Genomic DNA, 25,826 nt, shown 5'->3' with positions numbered 1-25,826 from the left:
CAGAAGGCTGGAAATCTACAGCTCAGATAGCATGATTGACAATTTGGCAAGGAACTCAAGTGTGGGTATGCTCGCTGAAGGACCCGAAGAGGAAATTGGAAGCAGGTGTGCAGGTGGATGTGGAGGTGGAGGTGATATGGAAAGGCAGGAGTACACCGGAGACATTTGGACTGAAATAAAGCGGCACAGCAGAGCAGGAGTTTTTTCTTTGCTTTTCCATCTGTTGCTGTGGTTTCTTTAAAGTGGAAGATGGTTTATACCCCGGACTTATTAAAGAGCAGAACACCACGGAAAATAACATTCCGGTTTCCAGGCAAAACCCGGAATAAAATGTTGATGGTTGTGTTGCTTGGTTGTGCAAGTTTTGACAAGAAGGATAAATGTTTGATATAAAAAAAAAGGGTTGAGTTTTCCTTCGTCTGCCATCTTAATATTCTGGAGCTAATGCCTCCAGCCTCCAGTTGTAGAGCTTTTTGGCTTTTTAAAAGTGGAAAATTCTCACTTTAGGCATGAAATGGACACAAATCAGCACAGACTTAGCTCCAGACTTAGAGGCACTTAAACTATGTAAATGTGTAGTGGCTTACATGTTTGCCTAACAGTTGGATCCCAGGAGGTGACACACATCCCTTTGGGGTTGCAGTAGGAAGGGCATCAGGTGTAAAAACTCTGTGATGGGCCCTTGTGAATACAATAGCAGCCAAAAGGATCTTAAAGTCTTGTAATATATGTCAACTGACAAGAAGTGCACTCAGGAAAAAAAACCAGCAGTCCCAGGGGAGGTTAATGTTGACAAGGTGAATCTTCAGGATCCTCATACGGCCGACCCTGATGTTAGTTTAGCTGCTGTATTTGTAAAATATTGAGCTGACAGTGGACGAGAGAGAAGACCTACGATGATAAAGATGGACAGAGCAGAGAATACAGCCATGCTGTAGTTGGAGAAGAACAATGGGTGACTGTATAAGACATGTAATTAAGCTCACAAGTAGTACCCTCTTCAGACTGGTACCCTCTTCCCCCTTGTAAAAAGCATCATGGTGCAATTTCCCTAAATTTGGGGAAATTAATTTCAGGTCCTGTGTAATATTTGTCATTCAGTTGCATTAAAATGATATAAAAGTCACCAGCATCGCAGAAAGACTTGAAAGGTCCAGTTCATTGACTTGAATTAGCAGAACTGAGACCTAGAAGGCCGTGATTGAGTGCAGCTACCTGTCTCTGCACACTTTTCAGTCAAAGCTTTAGCCAAATCCAGATGGGTGGGTTATAACCAAATTGTCACTGGCTGTCATGATGGCTGAACAAAGCTTTAGGGACCACAACAGGATTGTGTAGTGGTGTGAATATGGTTACTGCTGCTGCAAGGTTGGACTTGGACATTGGAGTCTATGGGATTGAATCACCTTTCAAGCCTGCTTCTAGTGCAGGGGTGGGCAACTCCAGGCCTGGAGGGCCGCTGTCCTGCAGGTTTGAGGTATTACCCTGCGTCAACACACCTGAATCACATGATTAGTTCGTTACCAAGCCTCTGGAGGACTTCAGGACACGTTTGCTGTGTCCCAATTCAGGGTCTGCACGCTTGAAGTACGCATTTTAAGTGCGATTACGTCACCGCCACGCTACGACGGCTGTCCCAATTCAAAGTGTACTCCAAATGCGCCGTCGATTTCCCCAAATATCAAGCGTGGTCCGGTGCACGCTTCGTGGTCCCATATATCCCACAATTCATAGCGCGGTGGTGGGTGTGGATAATTTTGCCGCAAAATACGGCAGAAGGGAGCGGCCGAAGAGTGAACTGTCAAAAGTAAGTACTGAATATGACGTCACTTAATTATGTGCGAATGTTTAATAACGAAGAACATTAAAACATTGCTGTTGGCCACATATCGGCAAAGTTATGTGACATTAGTGATGTTTGTACTTTCAGCCTCTATATACATATATATAGAGGCTACATATATACATACATATACATATATATATATATCAGCCTCAGATACTCAACTAACCAAAGTGATGTCATGACAAAAATGAATGACCAACAAAACATTTTTTTCTCCTTCATTTATGTCACACAATCTCGTGTTTCTCGCGGTTAGTATCATGGTTGCTAGGCAACCTGAACAGCACAACGAAGGCTAGACCGTCCCATTTCACAAGCCTCTCACTTCCTCACTTCTCGTATTTATAGTACGCACCGTACGTAGTACGCGTAGTGCGCGTACTTCAAGCGTGCAGACCCTGAATTGGGACAGAGCCGTTGAGGAGGTCATTTAACCATTTGAATCAGCTGTGTTGAATCAAGGACACGTCTAAAACCTGCAGGACACCGGCCCTCCAGGCCTGGAGTTGCCCACCCCTGTTCTAGTGGATACCAGAGGATCTCCCTTGAGGTTTCCACTCGATCACAGGAGTGTGATCCTAAATCTGTGTTTGAATGGGTGAATAATGCTTGTAGTATAGAGCGCTTTTATAGAAGAACAGCACTATAAGAGCCATCTACCATCTGATTTGGTTGTCATCATGGAGAAGTTGTTACAAGGTCACTTTGTGCAGTTTGGACAGTTTCATTCAAACTGCTTGACTTAAACTTTGCATACCACTGAAACTTTGTGTGGTTGCCAAATTTGTTTGATATTGTGACGGCTCTGAGAAAGACCAGAAAAAAAAAATTGTGCAGGTTAAAGCGTTGAAAAACATCTTGGGCTGACAGAAATGTGTCACATCAAAAGAAAAACCAAAACAACAAATGTGGCATTAAAGTGAAGGGAGTCGGATTCAAAGACGACACTCGGTTTGATGATCAGTCATCTTTAAAAAAAAAAAAAAAAGCAGAATAATTTTTCTGACAATACAATTTCCTAAACAAACACATGCTGGTTTATTTTATTCTCAGCCTGTGCGACGGTTGTCAGGATGCCTCAGAGCAGAGCTGCCGTCCCCAGGTGGCTGCAGTTGGCATGAGAGAGCATTTTTAAATGCCAGGAGCTCGGAGGAGCACCTGAATGGCTCGACTGGCTGAAATAATAGCAGGGGATACATCCAAAGGCTGTTAGAGGCAGCTCAATCTGGCAAGCTCTCAGAAGCTTCTTCTTGTATGTGTCTGTTACTGGGAAACTCTCCTGTGTTTGTTTGTTTTTTATTCTTGCTGCAGTAAAAAGAGAAGAGGCTCCAGAAGGAGAAACAAAACCTATTATTGAATTCTTGAAAAATTAATCTGTGATTTTTAAGTTATTTTCTTGTTTTTCTTTTCTGTTTTGAACTACAAGATTAGATATACCAAAATGACTTGTGTTGCTCAAGCAGTTAAACAAGCTTTCGTCATCTGTACAGAGAACACACTGTTTATGTTTGTTTAATCAGCCATGCGGCAAATGTGCTCTGTAGTTCTTTCAACCAGCCCTGTGCACTTTGACAGTTCCAAGTCCATGAAAACTGTGTGACTACGATCCCATAAAACCCTGTAATGCTGCACTGTAAGATGTCTTTGCCGGTTAGTCATAAAAAATGCGTAGAATAAAGAGCACATATCCAGGCAGGGTTTCATTAAAAAACAATATATGTTGCCAAAAAATGTATGTTGTGTGCACAGGACACACAATATAAAAGAATCACCCAACAAAAGAATAAATAATCTGCTGTTACAGTTACTAGTTTATCTGTTCTTGTTTGTTAATGGATCATTAAATCAGCTCCTTTCTTTAACAAATTATTGTTTATTTCATAAGAAAAAATGTAATCTTCTCTTTATTTAGTGCTGTAAGTTAAATGCATTTATTTTTTACTTTAAAAATATTCAGTTTCAGGTTCACACTGAGCACACGTGACAGGTGTGAAAGAGTCCGGAGGCGCTCTGGTGAATGTTATCAGAGATCAGGGTACCAGAAGCAAAGCTGCCAGTTGTGGTGTTGTCTGCCGAATGCCGATCAAGCTGCGTGGGGCTGAGCTGCGAGCACAGGTCCTGCTAAAGGACGCCGGGACCCGTGTTCCCCTTCGTGGAGTCTGAATCTGACATTTTGGTCAGAAACATGAACCAGCGAGCCTGTCCAGCTCTCCTCACATCTCCGTCTTGAAGTAGTAACCTGTGCAACCTGAATTATCTGCAGATACTATCGCATGATGACTGCAGTGATAGGGACATTTAGATGAAAAACAGTCAGGAGGGATAAGGAGAGGAACGGGCTGTAGCCACCAGCTGCTAAAACATTCCCTTTGTGGGGTTTGTCATGTTGTTGCCTGTCCAGTGGACCTGTTGTCATGACCATCTGCACCAAAGCAGCTGAAATGGGCTCACAGTGGGTTCTGCTTACTAAGAGATCGATAGCACTGAAGTTTAGCTTTGTTTTTTACTGTAATGATAATAACTGAGTGTTCCCTTCACTTATTGACCAGTAAATGCTTGTCTCCCATTTATTAATTTATTGTTTGTTATCTTGATTTAACCAGGAAGGTAGTCCAGAAATCAGACTTTTTTATTTGTTCCCTGAGTTCTTGTGCTTTATTTGGATTTTTGTTTCTTTACTTTTTGGACTCGCAGGCTTTCTATATTTTTTTGCAGCATTAAATATGTGTATCTGCAAACTGAGTCAAACAACACTAATTAAAAAAATAAACACCTCTTCCTCTGGATTAAGGTGATGACAACCGCAAAGTGCCCTGAGGTGTCAGAGGAACAGGTTCAGTAAGTTGTTTTCAGTTAGAGGTGTTTGAATTTCTTAAGACGGTTCCTGTAAGTCTGTTGTCATTCGTCCCTACAGGTTGCCTAACGCTCACATAGCTTCAGATGACGCAGTTAAACAGGTAAACTACCTGGAGATAATCCCCTCCTTCAGTTAAGCAGGAAATTTCTTTGAATTTTATTGCATCATGTTAAGGTTTCATTTTCTCTTGAGAGCGGTAACAGCAGGACATTTGAGCGCCGTAGCCTCACGGTGTTGTTGTTGTTGTGGAGGTGGAGGTCATTACCAAGCGGTTTCTCTCCACCTTTGACATACACGGACAGATGTGCGCCTCTTCTGGAAAGCCTTTTCCTTTTTTCCCGGCATAGGTTAATTTTTTTCTAGTGTTGTTCCTCGTGTTGTTGACACAGCTGTTAAAGTAAACATGCATGAGCTGAGCGTTGGCGGTTGGGGTTCGGCCAATCTGTGAAGAGGGGAGTGGGAGCCCTGGAGTCGCCTTCACTGAGGTTCTGCTCCTCCAGGATCCTCATGTTTTTTGGGACCGGTTGTCAGCAAAGCCGTGATGTGGTGCTGGAGCCGGTGGATCTGTGGACTGCTGGCCGGGACCTGGGATGGCGAGGATTATTACAGGACAGTCGGAGGAAAAGAAAGACAGGTTGGAGCTCTTAATGTTTGCCTTCACTCTTAAGTGTAAAGAGGCTGAGTTTGTAGTTCAGTGTTGGGCTTGAACTGAAGGACCACAGAGTTTGGTAAAATGATGCCACCCTCTAACAGTGAAGGAAGTTGTAGTGAAGCGGAAGACACGTTTAGACGGATACTGGTTTATAGTTCCTGGGAAAGCACTGGAATTTTTTTTTCCAAAATAAGTCCCAGGATAAATTAAACTCTGGTTGAGTGCTCCCCAGTTTAGCCCCCCGGTGTAAATAGCACTGACTCAGCATTAGTTACCAGTGTTTATTTTACTGTTTAACCTTTGCTACACTTTGCCGTTAATGCTAATGCAGTTTAATACCACAGCTTGTTTTGAACACCCTTTTTATATTAGTGATGCTTTATGAATGATAGTCATAAACCTTATTAATGATCTGGGTGTGCTGGCTACAATTTCTTTAAACTCTGTTGGTGAATGTAAAAACAAGCAGGATTAGTATCAGTTACTTGGAAGTAGAGAGTAAAAAACAGCCAAACAGCTCACCGTTCGGCTGTTTAAACTATGCAAATAATTCAATAGAAACTTGAGTTGTTTTGAAGTGATACATGTGACACATCACAGTGGCACTCTTGACATTCTTCTGATTAACAGATATGTAGGGATGCAACGATACCAATTTTTTCAAACCGATACGATACTGATACTTGGATCTGAGTACTTGCCGATACAGAGTACAAAAAACGATACTTCTACCACACACACACACACAAATACAATTAATTGGAAGACAGGTTTTATTATATTCCCTGCCGATAAAAAATTAAATCTTAATAAAAATGACCACAAAAATGTTTCAAGTGAAAAATAAGCACTTCTGTTAAATTATTGCAGAGTCTCCACATTGTAAATTTACAAAATATCACTGAGCTATTGGCACTGTCTCGAGCTTTCAGAATAATAAATAAACACTTCTGTTCGGAATAAAATAAATACAAATTAGGTTTGCGAATAAAATAAACTTTTAAATTATTGCAGAGTGTCCATATTGTAAACAAACAAACAAAATAATTATTATAAAATAAATAATAAATAAAATAATAATTGGCCCCCTAGTGGCCAATCTAAAAAAACTACAACAGAAATGACAAGCCACCCTCTGATTAATGAAATAAGTTGGTATCGGTTTATGGTATCGGTTAACTTTTACGAGTATGAGTACACACACATTTTACAGTATCGGCCCCGATACACGATACCAGTATCGGTATCGGTGCATCCCTACAGATATGACCTGGAGTGGAGAGAGTGTGAAAGCTTTTTGTTTGTTTATTTGTTTTGCTTGTTAGCTGTCAGATGCTCTTTCCATTTGTAATAATTTTCTATCTGTAATTCTGCTCTTGTTTAAATTAAGTTTCGGTGGTTTCCCAAGTGTGGGCTGCACTCCTCTGCTGGCCGTGTGAAGGATTTGGAGTCTTACGTTTAAGTTTTTAAGTGTAGTTTGTGACGCTGTTGTTAAAGAGACCTGTTATTGTTCTTCACAACTCCATGTTTTTGCTCTGACCTTTCCACATGAGCTTTGCATGATTCGCAGTTTAAAATAATCCCTGTTTATCTTATACTCAGCTTTTGTACAGGCAATCTCCTGTCTCTTTTAAGGTCCCTGTCTTCTGATTGGCTGGGTGGGGCTTCTGTGCCTGCGATAACCATATTAGGAGATCTTTGACTCTCAGTGACATCACACAGAGTCAAGAGTAGAAAAAACTGTTTGAAACAGAGTGTTTAGGCTTCAAGCTTTGGATTCACAGGGATCACTAGCACACTGACCAAGATTGTTATCAACCGTTTAAGCTGTCAGTGATTTTAAAAAGGTCTTGCTTAAAATATGCTCCAAATGTCTTAAAGATGTGGTACAGATACAGATGTTTAAAATGAAATATGTCCAACAGCCACGTGGCTAATATCGCTGCAACAGTGGGAGCGCTCAGGTCGGCTCTTGAGTTAATCTGACTTCACAGCACGACACGTCTGCACCAAGAACCAATCGCTACACGTGAAATGAAAGAATAAAGGCCTCGCTTTCTATAATCTGCTCCCATTAGCTGTCATTACAGCGTGCTGGCTTCACAGAGACACGAAGCAGCACAGACGCCTGACCTCAGCTGTCTGTGCTGCTTAGAAGCTGTCGACCTCAGACGACAGGAAGTACAGGAAGCCAGACCTTTTCTCTGTGTGACTCACGCTCACTCAGGCCTTCAGATTACAGAAATAAGAAAAGATTTTACTGGTTTTATTGTTATTTCTAATAGAAGGCAGCTCACAGGTGCGATTAAACTGTGCCAAGATTGGTTGAATGTGTTCAACTTCTGTCTGTCCTCAGCTCTGAGCCTTTATCTGAGGTGGAATAAAACCTGTGCTCTGTGCAGTTCTGCACACCATGAATCAACAGCTGTGAACGCTGGTGTTTGTGTCACTGAAGTTGAATTTTACAGATTTAGCTGATTTCATTAGGAGGTTTTGACCATGAATCTTTATTTTTTTCTTGTATTAATCAGTTTGTCGTGATTTATGGGCTTGTTATTTTCCTCTTGTTACATAACTCAATATCCAGTCTATGTCTGGCTCTCCCTTTGGCTTTTATTTGTTTCAGGTTTATTGTTTGTGAAGCACTGCAGGAAACATTGAGCGCCTGGCAGCAACCCAAGATAACCACCCAGCTTTAATGCCTTGCTAAATGGCCTCCTGACAGGAGGAATAAAGAACTTTCTGCACTGCTCAGTGTCAGCAGGACTAAAATAAGCCGCTGATGTCACTGCCCTAATTTTAATTTTACCCTCATTGTGATGGGAATCTTTGGTTAGTGACGTTTGGATCTGCCCTCCTCACATACTTCTGTGAAACTTCTTCTGTAGGTCAGGGAGTGCAGTCTCTCAGTAAAAGCACGAGTGTTTCTGTGTGAGAAAATAAGAACGTAACGCGGGCCGTTAGCGTCACCGTCCTCGGGGATCCGTAAAACATCAGCCGGGCCCGCAGCAGCAGCAGCACAACAACATCCTCTGGTGTTGATTTCCAGCAGATGGAAAAAGAGCTTCAGTTAAATCGCAGCAGACTCAGAGTTGGCCGGCCCTCCAGGCTCTGTCAGATTTCTGGGATTCAGCCCATGTGGGTTATTTTGTAGGGCAGATATTAGTACCAGTGCTTGTTATTCTGTGACTTTCAGTCTTTCTGCTGCTCTGTGCTCTGCGCAGATGAAACGGGGAATAGTCACGTCTTGCTCGACGCTATCTTTCAAACCGATCTACCATCCGGGTCAGGCTTTGTGTTCAACAGACTTTAGGATGTTTTTCAGGCTGTGTTTGCAGTGTAGTTTTTGCTGCTCTGTTGTATCTTAATTGCCCCTTGGGGATAAATAAAGTCTCTCTGATTCTGATTAACGATAATAAATAAAGCCTCGTGTTTCTGTTGCAGCCTGGCAGAAAAGCACTGGACAGGCCACTGAGGGTCTGGGAATAAATTGGTACTAAAATGTTTAAAACAATATGGAAAGTGTGGATATTTAAACATTTAAATAATTGGAAATTTCTATCTTTTTTAGACAAAAACTTTAATAAAAAGCTTGCAAATAAACATCCTGGAGATTTGTGATAAGAGAAACAGCAACAGCCACATTTTATCATATAGCCTGCATGATCAGCAGCATGCAGAGCTTTTAACGAGGTCACAGAGCCTCATATGGACTCATATGGTTTGATTATTGATTATTATTTGTAATCAAGGATACTTGTAAGTGATTTGTCCAATTATAAAGGAATGAAGTCCATCCATGCATCCTCTTTCTTCCACTTATTTGAGTCGCAGGTGGCTGGAGCTTATCCGTAGGGAGAGAGGCAGGATATATCCTGGACAGGCCACCAGTCTGTCGAAGGACTAACACACAGAAACACACAGCCATTTCGAATCACCAGTAATCATAACCCAAATGCATGTCTTCGGACTGTGAGGGGAAGCAGAGAGAAAACCTGCAGAACTCCACACAGAAAGCCCCCAGCTATCCCGAGGATTCAAATCCAGGACTTTCATGCTGTGAGGGGACAAAGTTAACCACTGTTTTGCCCACGAGGTGCAAGAAATGAAGTGAAATGAAACCAAAACCTTTCTTCAAACACTTAAAACATGTTCTATCAGGAAATCTGCTTTTACAGGACCTGGCTCATTGGTGTGGTGACAATAATGGAAATATGTCTGGAAATATCTCCTTTCCCACTTCTAATCACTAGACTGTAATCTTCCACAGTGAACCACGGCTGTCTTGATTTATTGGAAACTTAAATCTGTATAAGCCTTTAGAAACCCGTGTTGCTCCCTCACTCGTCTTCTTCATGTCGGGCAGCTGCAGATTTCTGAGTTATGAAGCGCAGCCGCTTGGCAAAGAAGGGTCGGCGAGGTTGGACGTGCTTGTGGTTGCATTCGGCTTCAGCTGGTGCGGCAGATGTTTTCCTTAAATGTTCTAAAATGCTTTCACACCTGTCAGAGCCTTGGCGTGGAAAAACAGTGGGTTGTTTCAAAAAAAAAAATCCAAAAAGAAAAACATGTGAATGAAAATTAAGGTTTAATAATGTAACAGTTAGGTAATGGTTTTGTTCTGCTGTTTAAAGCAGGCTGCGGTGAATTTAAAAGATTTGTTCTCAGTGTGATTGGAGACGTTTGTTCCTGACACTGACCAGTAGGAGGCAGTGTTAGACGTCTTCAGGTTCTTTCTCTGAAGTCTTAGCCTAAAATTCCCCCAAGATGCATTTGTTGAACCACAACACAAACTAATTCAGTTTACTAACAGGGACTTCCTGATGGTGCTTTCAGGTGCTTTCTGACTGTTAAAGGTTGTTTTTTATGGTGAGCAGCAGTGCTTTGATAAGGTGTGTGCAGGATAACATTGTATAACATTGAGATCTTTGTGTTGAGGTGGTTTCAGTGAGGATTTTGTTTCATTTGCTCCTAATTGTTTGTGGCTGAAAAGTTTGGTCAGTGAGCTATTTCGATATTAATCTGTAATTTAGCTCATTTATTTTGGAAAAATTATTATTTTCTATCTTTTCAGCTGAGGACCTGCTGATTTTGCCTGTTGTATTTTCTAAGTATAGTAAGATCAGACAGGATGTGTTTATTCTAAAAGTTGGCAAAGAGTTACAGCAGCTTATGACTAAACAGCGTAGACTAGAAAAAGTACAGTGACAAAGCTAAATAGATCAATAGGGTAAAATTTGCAAAAATGAATAAAATCGAATAAGTAAAATTTAAAAAGCTCAGTAAGTGTAGATCTAAATAAAAATAATATAATATAGTACTTGTGTAAAGTAAAAGCTCAATACATTTGATTAATCAAAATAAAATGGAATAAAAATGTCTTAAACACTAAAATGTAAGTTGAAAAATGTAGATTTTAGATACACAAAATTAGACTTTTCCCATTTAGATACATACTTATTTATCATCTTTCCACAAATATGTTTAAAACTCAAACCAGTCACCTAAAAAAGACCAAAAAAAATCCCAAAACCCAATAAAATATTATATTTAAATGATGTCTTTATAGACGTATAATCTCAGTAAAACTGCTGAAGTGTGACTTAGACTTTTATAACGAGTTAACACACTCACAGGTAATTTGTTTTTTATATTAATGCAAGTGTGAAAAGCAGAAAGTTGCCCTTTCGAAAGGCGTTAGAGGAGCATGTACTGGTGGCACTACGCCACCTTTAAGCTGTACTTCAGTGTAACAGTGGAGGATCAGGTGGGGGAAGCGTGTTTGCTGAGCTGCTCTGGGCTCACGGTGAAAGTGTAACTCCAGCAGACTTCACTGTTTTCTTTTCCCACACAGTCCTCCTGCCACAGTGAGGGCACAAACAGCGCCATCATTTCCCAGAGACATGAGTAAGAGCGGGGGAGTAAGTGCTGCCTTCAGGGACGTCTCGCAGACTCCCGTTTCATACATAACAACTTTATAGTGTGCCCAGGTTACTATAGTTACCTTAATTTAGGTGTGATAAAATAAAATGTGGGAAACTTGAAATTAAAGTTAAAAGCAAATATAAACTTTTGTAAGTAAATGAAATTATTTTGTGACCTTAGAAAACTAATCACAATAAAATTACAATGCAGATTTAATAGCATTACTTCTAGTCTGTTAATCTGAGTGATGAGGCTTTGGGGAACGTGCTTATTGAGATAATAGGCTGTCTGTACATCTGCAGTAACAAACTGTGTTTCTATTGTAATACTCATTCTAATTTTGTCCCTGATAGAGAATCTCCAGATTATAATATTAAAAAACAAAAACAAAAGACCCAACAAAAAAACCCAAACTAAAGCTAGGGCTGTAACTAATAAATATTTAAGTAAAAAAATAATAATTTCCAACAATGAAAAAATTACCTGAAATGAGCAAACTCACTTTGTAAACTAACTGGAAAAAAGAAAAATGAAAACCATTATAATTGGACTAAAAAATAACAACAACAACCGTAGAGTGTTGGTTTGTTTTTGTTTTGTTTTAGCACAAAGTAAATGTCTGATATGGTGACGACCGTTATAAACATTAAAGTATGGTTAATAGCATTTCATTACATCTATGTAAATGAAAAATAACTAAATGAAAAGAAGTAGTTTGTTCCTTTTCCATGAAAAGTACGTGTTAGATGTTTAACAGAAATTTTGCATAGTTGTATTCACGTTAATGTAATCAAAGTTTTAACTTTTTAAAAAATATGTATAATGCGTGGGATTAATACAAGACAAAACTTGTAACGTAATTTTCGCTAAAGCCATCCTGTGCGTTTGGTTTATCCGACAGCCCTGAAGGCACCGGTTGGTGGGGGCGGGGTTTAGAAAAGCCCCGGTGTGAGTCAGGGCCGTGATGAACTGTACTGAGAGAGGCGATGATCACACAGAAGCGTTAGTCTCAGGCGGCAGCGGCAGTGTGTGTCTGCGGGAGTCCTAAAAAAACATTAGAAATGTCAGCGCGGGGGTGTGACTGAACTCTGCGGGCATCCATGGTCTATTTCCCGGGGATGCAAGCCGAGGCGCGTAGCGTCAAGCCGGGCCAGCTGCTCGAGATGTTTGACTCTTCGTGGAAGGTGCGGAACATTTGGGACGGCGTGAGGCTAGAGGTGGTCGAAGACCGCAGCCCGGTGGTCCTGCACAGCTTCACCCACCTGGACCCTGACCTGCCGCTGGTGGAGGTGAGGAGAGTGGGGAGGAAGGTGAGGAGGCAAGGAGAGGTCCGTTAGCTGATGCGGTTTGCTGTGTTGTCATGAAGGAGGGTGATCGGGCGGATCCAAAGAGGTTTTCAGGCTTCAGGGTGGCGATTCTGGATGAATAACACAACACTTGTGCTCTTAAAGAAACATTTTCTTACCGTTAAAATAGAGATTTATGATGTTTCTCTTGTATCTCCACGTATTTCAAAGCTTTATCTACTTTTATGCCCATAAAACATGTTTAAATTTGCGTTAATAAGCTTACATTCAACATGGTGAGTCACCCAGGTGATGCAATGTGCCATAAACACTCTAATCCTGTATTTTTAAGCCTTGTAAACGGATTATCAGTATAAAGCTGCTGATTGGCTGCAGCTTACAGTGTTAATACAGCCTCGTAACAAACATAACAATACAGGGAAATCTAATATGATGCTGCGGTGCTGCTTGGCAGGAGAGTACAGTTACAGGATGACTTGCTTTTTCATGTTGTTATTGAAGCTTTCAGCCCTGTGGTTATCACCCCTCCCTCCCTCTGATTCTCTTTGATACTGAAACACTCCTGTGCAGGTGTCGCTGAGTCAAACCTCACAAATGCTATGAAATATCTGCACGTCGCTTGTACTTCTAGGGGTTTTTCCACATGTGCGCCCATACATTGAATCAATCGTGTCATTTACAGTTTCACTAGATGTTACAGGAAGTAGTGGCCTGTTACTGCAGCAACATCATTCATTGATTGGTCAACAAAGTCACCTAACAAAGGAGCGAAGTTAAGATTTTGTTTTTGGTTCTGATCTAATTTAACAGACGGATATAAATCCATTTAGTTAGTTGTATCATTTTTAGGAAGCTCCACTGCAGTTCTAAATGTGGCCACGATTACTGTAATTACAGATTAATCTGTAGATCATTACCCCAGCTGTTTGAGTCATTGTTTTGTTGTTAGAATAGTTGTCATAATACAGATTACACATGGCTTCTTTTGTCCAATCAGCAATCTGAAGCAGAAATACTTTAGTGTAATTTCATAGAAAGCCGAAGAAACAAGCGGGTTTTCAGATATAGAGGCTGCAGCCAGCGAATCAGACTGCAGAATGACTTCAGAGTGTATTACATCCAAAACACCCTCCGAGGGAACCGTGAGCCTCTGAGTTCTGGGTTGGGCCTCCGTGGATCGGTCCAGGTTTAATTGAGTGGATGCTTGATTAAATTGGGGTCTTTGGATCCCCGCTGTAGTGGTGACGTCATTGTCTGCATTCACTTATTACTTGTGCTCTGATATGTCTGCATCACTGGAGCCGTTAAATCTTAAGCAGCTGTTATTTTCACTGAAATGAAAACAAGAAAAACAGCATATTTCTACCATTAAAAGATGACAGCATCTCACATTAGTAATCATTTATTAATTTGTATTGTGTTTTCACTACATATTGCTAACAAACAGACCTGTAACAGCTGCTGAGGTGTTTGTGTGGTGTGTATTTACATTTCTAGGCGGGCTAAAGAGTAGATTTAACACATTAATGTTAACCCTCTGTGGTCTAACTCAGCATAGGCGATAAAACCAACCCTTCACTACGCTGGCCCTAGTTTTTAGAGGTTGGGTTGATCACTTGGACCTCAGATGGACAATCAAGAATCAGACTCTTGTTTGTGTTCCCGTGGAGTTGAATTGTGATGCTAGTAGAGCTCAAATCATAGCCTGTACATGAAAGATGGACATAGCCACTAGTTGGCACTACAGATGTTAGTTGATTAAACAAATTATTCTTATTTCATTGAAGTACAACAGCAGTTGCCTGCTAGTTCAACAATGTTAGGATGCCACTGGCTGGTGCCCCTGTAACTTCAGTCTCTTTCACGTTTCTTTGAGCCAGCGTGGTTCTGCAGGACTTCTGCAGGAAGCTATGTGTGACCACATTCATTTTTTTGTTAATGGGGTTTTAAAGCCTCAGAGTGAAGTTTTTTGCTGTCACCATCTTGCTGGTTTGTGTGGCAGTTTAAGTTATACAATTTTAAAAGATGTAAAACTAACGATTGATACCACAAACTCATCAGGAAAGCGTTTGCTAGGGTCATAGGTCAAGTGAGCAGCAGGGGTCTTTATTCATAAAGAATCTGACTAGTCAGTGCAACTAGAAAAGTCTCCCCCTGCTGGCCATTAGAGAGAATGCAGGTTAAATGCTTCACTCTTCAAACACAGGGAGGGTTATTTTATTCTGTAGTAAACTAAACCGAAACATTTTAACATGTTTGACTTTCGAAGACTGAACACACTACAAACCCAGTTGTGCCAAAGTTTTAATGCTGTGTAAAATGATATATTTATGAGATGTTTTCTGTGTTCTGTTGTGAATTAAATAGAGGTTTATGGGCATGCAAATATTTTCTTTGCTCTGCAAATTTAGAGCAGTTAATAACAGGAAATTGTCCCTGCTGTATATGAAGATCACGTGTGTTTTGCTTCTCTATCGCTACACTGTTTTCATATCTCTAACTGTCACGTTCCCCCCGCCTAGCTGTCCTCTTTAAACCCAGCCTCATAGATATGGTTTCATTGCTATCTATAGAAATTGCCTTTGTTCTGGATTAAATAAACGTTTTCCAGCCTTGTGCTCCATACATCTCGAACATTCGATCACATAAGGAGGGCAGGATGAGTAATCATATTTATTGGTCTTAAACGGAGCCAAGGATTGGATGGCAGTGTCACCATGGAGACCATGTATTCCAGTCTGTGTACCTGGATTACATGTTCTCTTCTTTTTACTTTCCGGTGTCTTCGGTCAGACTGGACTGGTATCAGAGGTTCATTATTAAACCCCCCCATTTGTGCCCCTGCTGGTCTCCCGTCCCCTGCTAACCTGTTCTGCTTCGTCCCTTTGCTCTAATCTAATCCTCTGCTCTAACACAATTACCTAATCCTCCTCCTGCAGAGGCTGAGGGGTTTCCTCCACAATCGCTGCCTTTATTCCCCTCCTGCTGCACATGAATGTTATTTGATGCTGAGGTTGTGTTGCAGCATGAGGGGGTCACTGGGGCTGATGTGGTGCTGCCGGCGGTCAGATTGAGCTATTTGTTGACCCCTCTGGCTCCGTGTAACCAGCAACATCAGCCTCAATGCACTGTATCGTATAGCTGAGAGGATCGAGTGGCTTTGACATGGAGGTGTGCCACGAGATGAAGTTACTGCAGTGTGAGGCTAATAACAAAGTGATGCTGTGCTGTGTCACGGCCGGATGATTGTTTTGGGCGATTAATGGGCATTTTGGTTCTTTGTAAAATCGGAGTTGTTATAATAAAGGCATAAAAATGATGCATGCCTGCTTAAAATTGAGGTTGAAGCTGATGTGCTTGACCAAGTTACATTTATCGACCTATTTCTACAACATTTTGTATCTTTCTGCAGGAACTGACCCACTGATATGGCAAGGTTGATGGAATTGCTTTTTTTCTACCCTATAATGAAACAGTTGCACTCATGCAGAGTTTTTTTTTCCTGGCTCAAAATGGGCCTCTGAGGGGTGACTGTGCATACAACCACAACTCGTCCACGTGCAGCTGAAGAGGATAGTCTTTGTTAACCTCAGTTAGCAGAGGGTTTCTTGTTATTTTTTGCCATTTGATTGGCACAAATGTATTGCATTAAGAGTTTAGCGGTCTCTCTGTGTAACAGTGTGTACCTTGGCTGTTTGTGCATCGTGCTTTGTTTCTTCTTTTTCTTTACCAGCTTTGTTTGACTTTATGTAACTGTGTTTTTGCTTCTTTTTTTTTCAACCCTGTATAATCTAATTTTCACAGGAGCCAAGAAGCCCTCTTGGCCACAGATGCAATAAGCCAAACAGTATACAACAGTGCATTCAAGCTAAAAATAGTCATAATTACCAACGATGCAGTCTGTTAGCAAAGCAACAGGATCAGGGGGCGAACCTTTCATAAAACTCTGCTGAACAGAGACCGCTGCTTATCGAGCCCGTCTCAAGAGAAACAGTGAGCACCTCGAACTGTCAGCTCATTCAATTACAAATCAGTTTGCAGAGAACATCAGAGAAGCAGCGAAGCAACTCCCAGAGCAATTGGTTCAAGGGACTCTGTTCACCTTTGTGCTTACAGGATCTGATTCGGTTTAGGAAGGAAGGAAGTGCAGGGACTTTTTCATAGATCATTCCCCTTAGTGTTTAGTGAATGTTCTCCATGTTATTGCAGCACCAGCTATCAACATATTTAAAAAAAATCAATGTAAACATCAGCTATTAACCAAAAATACCCCCTAACTTTAGAACAACGCAGGGAAATTAAGGGGGTATTCAAAGGAAGAAAAACAATGCAGTTTACCTTGGACAGTGTTCAGCACGACGCTGTCATTGTTTGGTAAATGGACTGGTTCTTATATAGCGCTTTTCTACTCATCTGAGCACTCAAAGCGCTTTACACAACTTGTGCATTCACCCTTTCACACCCATTCGCACAAGCACATTTTTCTAAGTGCTTTATAGCTAACATTCACACACATTCACACTCTGATGGATGCATCGGAGAGCAATTTGGGGTTTATATCTTGCCCAAGGATATTTGGCATGCAGACTAGGGGAAGCCAGGAATCGAACCACCAACCTTCCGACCAGTAGATGACCTGCTCTACCACCTGAGCTACAGCCACCCCAGTTTCCCTACAGGAGCAACAGAAAATACGTTTTATTTTTACTTAAAAAGGCTGCTGCTGCTGACACGTGGTGCAGTAAACAGAACAACACAGAACTGAACCGATGTGTCGATCGGACTGATAATCAATCAAATATCAGATCAGTCCATCCCTAATAGACACACACCTCCAGTCGTCCGTCTTGTTGTGTTTGTAGTTGTTGCTATGCCAGCCGCACCGTAACCGCGTGAATGGAAACAGAAAGAAAGCCCTTGACAGTGAGGGTAGCCCCTCAGTGGGCAGCTACCCTCGGGGAGTACTTAGGAGTCTTTAGTTTTAGAAGCGCAGAGTGACGGCGAACTGAGAACATTTTCCATGAACTTTGTTCTCTCTGTCATCATCTGATTGTCCTCGGAGCTAACAGTGAGTCAGCCTTGCTTGTGAGCAGTCCCAGATGTTACGATACTGCAGCGCAGCACCGGTTAGCCCCACATGGAAGAAATGATCTCAAACACAATCAGAATAAACCAAAAACTGGACAGTGCACAATGCTGGATTACGGTTTCCTCTGTGCATGTCTCGTTGTCTAATTATATCCACATGACCCGGATTTACAGTGAAGAAAAAGTGACTTCAGTCAGCTTTCTCTGGCCTGAGTCACGGGGATGCCATTTATGATGCGCTCTTATTTAAGATAAGCCCCGACAGCCGGAAGTTTGGTTAAGTGTCGCGGTGAGAATCAGGAGCCGGACCGTCCGACTCGGCACAGAGGAGCTTTTGTTTCTGGGTTCATTTTGAAGAGAGAAAGTCGAGTGGCTGAGGGCTGGATTTCAGCAGCAGACAGAAACTGGAATGTGAAGGCCAGACGCCTGGAAAAATACTCGGTTTTCCAACTTTGCTCAAATTGCCTGATTCTGCACTTGCTGTCTGTCTGCTGCAGCATGTTTATCTAAACCTGGAGAGAAACTTTGACATCAATATAATCTTTGCAGAAACAATATTGCGTTGCTTTATTTTGGTAGGCGTTAGAACATACAGAGGGAAAAATGAGCCGGCTGGCTGGTGCCCCCCTGTAGGCTTTAAAACTTGTGAGTTCATGTTTGGATATAGATGAAGTTTATTTTAAGACACAAAGCAGATACAACCCTGTCGCGTTTAAAGCAGCTATTTTGTTTTACTGAGCGAGTTACAAAGTGGGTCAGAGCAGGAGAGAAGGTTCTGGAGGGATTTGATTTAATTCGGCGGGATTAACTGGGAGCAGAGGGGGAGGATGGAGGTCTTTAATGCGCTGTGCGTGGACACAGCTCAGAGGTTTTGCTTGTAAGAAGTAACGTTTAAACCTCCTGCAGGGACAAAATGATCAAAGTTCTCGTTATCACTTGAGAATTAATTGGGATTTCCATCACGCTGTTTTTGTAGCCTAACCACATGTTTCAGTTACCTGACCGTAACTCTTTTATGAGGTTGTGAAGAGTCACAGAGGATGGTTTTTCTTCTTCTTCTCTTCCACAGGTTTCAGCCGTGCTGAAAGATTATCATTAGAAAAAAAGTGACTGTGATAGGAACAGGAAAACCTCCAGCATAAGCTAGTGAGCAGACCTTGAGTCAATGCTATTTGCATCAGCAGAGAACTTCACGATACAGACTTGAAGTCTGGGAATGCAAAATTACTGAAATCTTTTGTTATATCCTTCAAATTATATTTTAGATTTCAGCGCAGACGTCCTCTGCATCTGTTAAAATACTCATTTTTAGACATAAGTTGTAACGCCCGCCGTTTTCTTTGTGAGTATTTATTACACGGCGTGCTGCGGGGAAAAGCCTGTTCTAACGTTTGAGTCTAAGGTTTATTTTTTAGCACCTGGCGGCTCTTTTTTAATTCTCATCCGTAAATAATCTGCTCTTTCACGTGATTCAGTTTATTTTGAAAAGTCTCAACAGGATCTTGAGCTTTATTGTGAAAGGTTTATGTGGAACATAAACAATGCTGCTACCGTCGTTGTTGCTAACGACAACGCATAAAAACAGGCGCTTGTCCGTCCGTAGTGTGGTTATATAAAATATAAGAGAAAGAGAGAACTTTAAGAAATTAATATAGCCACTACAGTGACCATCAAAACGATGAAAAAATATTGCCGTAAACAGTTTATTTTGCGACACCACGAAACAAGCGATAGCGTAAAATGAAACGATAGACGTTTTTATATCATCATCCGATATATATCGTTATATCGAACAGCTCTATGCACATCCCTAATTAACATGAACACACAGCTGAGTGCATACATTTGTGTCTGTGTTTTACGTTATTAAATCATGAAAAGCTACACGATCCTTCATGATCAGTCATACTTACCTACCTGCCATGGCAGGTGCAGGAAGGAGCTAGTCACCTCGTCCTGCTGAAGATAGAATTTAGCACCAACTGTCGCCTCCTTGTTTTTCCTTCACCCTTTGATAGATGTCTGTGCATGTAAGCATATCTGGTCCACATGTAGTTAAGGCAGTGCAAGAGTCTGTGCTGCCTTTTTAATAGAAAATATGTGAACTTTCCTGAATTGACTGTGTAATCAATAAAAACGTTTCTCATTTGGTTTACTTTTTTAAAAATTAGAATCCTGGTGATTTTCCTTTTTGGATGGAGTCATGCAGGAGTAACCCTTAAAGTCACTCAAGGTGTTTGTGCCTAATCCTGATGCAGTCAGAAGCTCTTCTCCATCTATACTTACAGATTAAATAAAGTTTTTATTTAAATAAAAATTAAGTTTTAAAATAAAGTTTTACTCGAAGAAAATCTTGAAACTCCTTTACTTTCAGCTTGGGTCATTTTGTCAGTGGTAATAAGTTTCTAATCTAAGTTTATGTTTTGGATCAGGGTAGAAGATAACCTCAAAATCTGTCATGGAAACAAAAACAAACACCAGAGTTTTTTGGAAGCAGGAAGACAGGGACTCAAAATGGTTGGAAACATCCATCACGAATGCTGGTTTGACCTCCTTATTTAAAAGTACAAGTTTAAAAACTACCCAGCAACTAAAAACTGTTAAAAGTCTTTGACCAAAGTGCCTTCTTGGGTATTCTTGGCCAGCAGGAATCCTTAAAAACGACCCTCATCAGCTGGACAAGCCTCTTTTGTTTCAGCCCTCTGTAAATCTACTAGGATTTTGCTTTGGTACATTCGAGTGGTAAGATTACCATTTAATGTGAGGGCTGAGCCGACTGTACTGGAACACCGGGCAACAGTCAGGCCAAAGGAAGCCAAGGAAAAAACCCCACTGTGTTTAATATAAACCAGTTTGTTTGAGCATTAAAACAAGTCTAAAACAAGGATTATGTGGCTTAATTTTCCTTTTCCTTCCTTCTGGAAACGTATCCTCCCTGCCTCATGACTCTGTCCTGACACTTTTACTCGCCTCACATTCCTCCAGCCCACTTTGCATTCATGGTCATTCACAGCCAGGACGGTGTAGGTGAATGTGGAGTGTGGAGGAGGCTGTATCTAGATGCCAGACATTTCCCTTCTGTAGTTGTTTCATTTATATTATCGTCAGTGTAACTGATTCAGAGCACTGTTCGAGGAATATTATTCAGCTCAGATGCTCCAGATTATATTTACAGTTATATCAGTTCTTTCTTAAAATGATAGCATCATCATCACTGTATGTTACTTGTAGACAGTCACTTCACTTTGATATGTTTTAATCAGTGCAAAGGTTGACCTAGCAAAAAACGTTTGGGAGCCACTGGGTTAGGGTATGTTCATGCTTTGGAAAATGTGATTGAGAGCATACATTTTGGACTTTTAACTGTATTTTCATAAGCTTTACAGCTTTTTTACAGAGAGAGAGAGAAATATATGGTACATTTTCTGTGCATTAGCCACCTTGTCCTGATTTGTGATCAAAGTGGGCTAAACAATGAAAGAAAGCCGTGATAAAGGGAGGATGATCTTTAAAAGAGAGGAGCTAAAATGGCTTATTTCAGACAGGAAGGTCCAGCATGAGATGATCAAGGATTATTATGAATGTCGACTCAGAGAAATAAGCAGAATAGGTTCTGTTTAAACTATAAAATCCACATGCCATATTAATAAGTATCAAGTTATTTCCCAGAATTGACTCTGCCTGAACATCTTGACACATCAGGATAAAAGAAATAATTTGTATAATTCACTTTGAACATCGTGTAGTTTTCAGCGGAAACACTAAGAGGCTACATTTGCATCGCTATCTTCCGGAGAGCTGCCGGTAAATTAAAAATAACCAAAAACCCCTTCCTCTGCTGTAATGACTGTGATGCAGTTTGTTTAGTTTTGTTTTTAGCCACAGCGGATAAATTGGATTCTATAAATAAAAGTAATCAGTGCTTCTGTTTCAGTGTGATTTCTATAATTAACATCTAACTGTGACCCTGCTTTGTCTGGCGTGTCATTAATTGTTTATAGCAGGGATTTTAAAACGCGGTGTGGTGTTGATTTTATTGATGAAACGCTGAGTCAGGCTGAAGGAATGCGAGGAAAAGATAAATGTAAGCGAAACGAAAAGGGCTGCTTCTGGATTTATGAGATTTTATGAGAAACCCCCCACTGAATGTCTTATCCGTCCTTTTGTTCATCAGCTGTTACATCAGTAAACGATGCTGATTAAGTCAGACTGCAACTGAACCTGATTTAAAATAAACTTTTTTCTCATTTTATTTACAAGGAGAGTGATCGAGCCCAAATGTTCAAACTGTAAAACTGTTTTCAGTTTAAGAGGAAAACTGAATACGCTGTCACCTGCTTCTTGGCTCTCGTAGGAAAACACCCCAGTTTTCATACTGAAGACTAAATCTCTTATGGCAAAAGCAGGGTCACCTCTAGATTTAAGTCTCAATTTTAAAGCATACTGAGCTCCGAGATGGTTCACAAGGTGTTCAACGTATCAGCTGTGCAGCTGAGACCCAGACGAGTCACTGAGACGAGCATTTCTGTCCGTTTTCACTGGAGAAACCTTAAATGAACTTTAAGATTTTATTTTCACCGACATTTTGAGTCTAGATTCAGCTTCTAGTCATGTTGAAATAGACAGTGGTGTTTCACACTTGGTAGCTTCCTCTGTTGAAGCCATTTCGAGATGGCATTGAACTCCCCTTTTTAGAGCATCAGCCTCTCACTTATTTTCCTACTAGCACGGACTGTTTGGTTTGCATGGCAACACTTACGGGAACATGAATAGGAGCATTATTCTGGGAATCGATTCGCCCGATAGAGCGAGGAGCTGCCCTTGAGCGCTGCATTTTTCAGGCCGGAGGTGATGGCGGCGCGGCCTCTGCGGTTTGGCTGATAAGAGCCGCTCCTGCTGTTGAGCCTCTCAGCTGCAGCTGTGCCTCGGCCATTACATCCAGCAGGATTTACAGCAGTCCAGGGGTTTGTCTCCTCTCTTTATCTGTCACATACACCCTCCCTCAGCTGTCAGGGTCTCTTCAGGGTTACTGAAGGTCACCTTCTGTGTACAGGACTCTTGTTTATTGGGCAGAGGTTAGATATCCCAGTTAGAGCCAGTTTGATTTGAGTCTTTTTTTCTGCGTTTATGAAAACATTGTTGGTTATCAAGTGTGTGAAATGGCATCGCCTTCTGTCCACAATCTGTTGTTCTGAGACATAACACTAAATGATCGGGCTGCAGCTCGCGGCTATGCTCATTATTCTTTGGCCATTAACTGTTACTGTTTCACTCCATACACGTAAAATAGTGAAAAATATCACAGTTTCTCCCAATTTAGTCTTTGTATTATTACTCAGAGAATGTTAGCTGTTTGTTGACATTTAATTACAGCTCCAAACCGAGCTGAGCGTCTCTCAGCCCCGAGCTGAGATGTTGGAAATGGACTTGAATGACTAATTCTCTGAGGATCCACGATAAGTGGCCGTGACAGATGACTGTGGCACTGCATGCCATTCCTCCATAGTGATTCACACCGCCGCAGCTCTTCCTGTTAGGTTTTAATATGTTCATCTTTCTTGGATCTCAAACAGCTAAGGTTTATTTTACAGTGGTGTTTCCCCACTCGCAGACAGTCCAGCTATATTCGGTTGTTCAATTTAGCATTTTAGAAAAATCAGGTTTCTAGAAAACTAGAAAAAAGTGCTTCTTGCTCTTATTTTGAAGCTGAACTCATCTAATTATGTTCTCATTTTTATTGCTCGGGAGCTGATCTTTGCTTACATGTTTAAGTCACCCTCCAAAGGTCCATTTAGGTCAATTAAATTCAAGAGCCAGACATCCTTATTGCTGATATCTCTAAAACTGGGCAAGCTAGATGGGGAAACAGCACTGCAGGCCGGCTGAAGAACTATCCCAGTGCATGTTGCATTGTAGGCAACTAAGCTAGAGTTTGGTGTTTTCAAGGAAATTAGTGTTAAAGATCTAATTTTACTCATAAGAGGTAACACTTTTGTTTCTGTTGTGTAACCGCGAGCGGTGCTGATGAGGCATCAGGTGAAGTGGAATTCGCATCGTTACTTTATGATGATCCCCGTCAGCATCACAGTTCATGGTTTGTTTCATCTTCGTTTTTCATGTTGAGGAGAAAACGACAGCAAACTGCCGTGGGTGGTGACCTGCAGCGGCCCACAGAGCCCTCATTCAGGCAACAAGCAGCTTGTGTTAATTCCCCGTTTGGGTAAATGCAGGCTGCAGCCTGTATTGTCGACCCAGTTATCCAGCAAGCTCTGTTTGGTAACAAGCTATTGTTTGTTTGTGCACGCACATGATTCACGAAGTATGACTCAGAGAGAGGGACCGACCAGAAAGGAGAGGGCCAGGTCACACAGATGGTCGTAATTAAAGGGTTTAGTCCCAGAATTAGATGCCGGACATTTTTAACTCCACGTTCTGCACGGTAAAGATGGCTGCTCCTCTCAGCCTTCAGCTCCCTCTAATCTGGTCCCTTAAACACTTATTTGAAGCGCTTGTTCCAGCACGAAGAAACCGCCGTGAATCCTGGGACAAAATTTCACCCAAACAAAGTCGACAGTTGGAGTAAAATGTTTCGTTTTCCTTGTCTGCCTCTCAGAGCTCGACGCAGGAGATCGGCGAGGAGGCCGAGGAGGACGCCATCTTCACCATCACACTGAGGAAGGTGCAGCTTCACCAGTCGGCCAGCAAAGGGCAGCGATGGCTGGGCGTGGACACGGACTCCGCCCTGAGCCTCTACGAAACCTGCAAGGTGCGGACCATCAAGGCCGGCACTCTGGAGAGGCTGGTGGAGTACATGGTGTCGGCGTTCAAGGGCAAAGACTCCACCTACGTCACCATCTTCCTCTGTACCTACCGATCCTTCGCCACCACCAAGCAGGTGCTCGATCTCCTGCTCAACAGGTACGGTGACACCAGACGACACACCAGGTGGAAAAGCAGATTTGTGCTTTTTCCAGACGTTTCTGATTTAAATTCTTAATCAGAAATGAAGATGAATACATTGAGGTAGAAGTTGTGTTTAAGTGCAAATTTTAGATACTTTACTTGAATATTTTTGTTTTGTGACACATAATCATGCTCCATTATTATAAAACAAACAGAGAAAAAATTCAGTATATCAGAAGATTAAAATAGCAAATTTACTTAGAAACAAATTCTCCAAATTACAAGAAACAAGGGAATATTTCTTAAAATTATAAAGGACCAAATGTACCAAAATGATCACACTGTAAATGAACCCCATCATGCCTACACACTGTATACAGAGGACTGACGTAACATTAATTAACAGACTTATAAATTACTAGAATTTCTCTCAAAAAAGCTGAACCTGGTACCCTGAGTGATATCATGGTTAATTCAGCTGTTCAATGCAAAATTATCCAGAAGGCTCCAACAGCACACACAGTTGAAAATTTCAGTTAAGTGAGTGAATTAACAGAGATAAGTCCCGGGACAACTGCCTGCGCCTGGACACCTGTCAGTCAAAAGGACCACACCCCTGAAAACAGCCATCGTGCACTTAGTGGATGGACCCTGCGCAGTGGTCAGAGGTCTACATCTACGACTAGTTTTACTACTCCTGTGCTTTTGCTACAATTGTTGTACTGCAAAGCAAAATGTAGTAAAAAATAAATATGATACGATAATAAAACGGCAATAAAAAATGAAAAGATGCCGGTGACAGTAAGGCTCAATGAGTTAAAAAGTATCACCGTATGTGACCCACATGCCGAAGGCTACTGCAGGGGGGTTCAAGTTTGCCTCAGGACATTTTCTGAGTGTTTCATGTTTTTCTGTTCAGAATAATTTTAAATATTGCTCAGTATTACAAAATACTGTTACTAATGCCCCTGTGCTTTTAAAACGACAACAACAAAAGAGAGAGAGAGCCATCAAACCTTGACATGAAAACTCAGACTGAAGCTTCTTTCGTTTTTTGGCTGTTTTGTTCATTAGTTTGGTTCATAAAATGAAACTGTGGTGTTTTTTGTCTTTCTGTTTTTAGGTATGCCAAGCTCCAAAATGTGCCTGCAGCCACAGCACACAGAGTCTCCCAGGACGACTGCACAGAGCTGAGAAAGTAAGCGTGCTGCGACCTTCAGTGTCGAGCTTCCAACATTAATCACAGAGTAC

General features: G+C 41.4%; 1 protein-coding gene across 8 annotated transcripts in view; it reads left to right on the top strand.

The window, feature by feature from the left end:
* LOC102776401 (ral guanine nucleotide dissociation stimulator-like) overlaps nucleotides 1–25,826 on the top strand; it is a 60,735-nt gene that overhangs the window by 17,602 nt on the left and 17,307 nt on the right. For 3 of the 8 annotated variants that reach the window (XM_035910687.2, XM_035910684.2, XM_035910688.2), the window contains exons 2-3: nucleotides 24,286–24,590; nucleotides 25,699–25,773. In XM_035910687.2, the coding sequence (XP_035766580.2) occupies nucleotides 24,286–24,590; nucleotides 25,699–25,773 (380 nt within the window). Of the gene's footprint in view, nucleotides 1–4,611; nucleotides 5,338–10,733; nucleotides 12,588–24,285; nucleotides 24,591–25,698; nucleotides 25,774–25,826 lie in introns of those variants that run through there. The other 5 variants (XM_006797697.3, XM_035910681.2, XM_035910683.2 and 2 more) reach the window with 3 other exon arrangements.

This window comes from Neolamprologus brichardi, chromosome 12 (assembly GCF_056152115.1).
Source record: "Neolamprologus brichardi isolate AB-2024 chromosome 12, ASM5615211v1, whole genome shotgun sequence".
Lineage (NCBI taxonomy): Eukaryota > Metazoa > Chordata > Actinopteri > Cichliformes > Cichlidae > Neolamprologus > Neolamprologus brichardi.
This window is presented reverse-complemented; position numbering and strand designations above follow the sequence as displayed.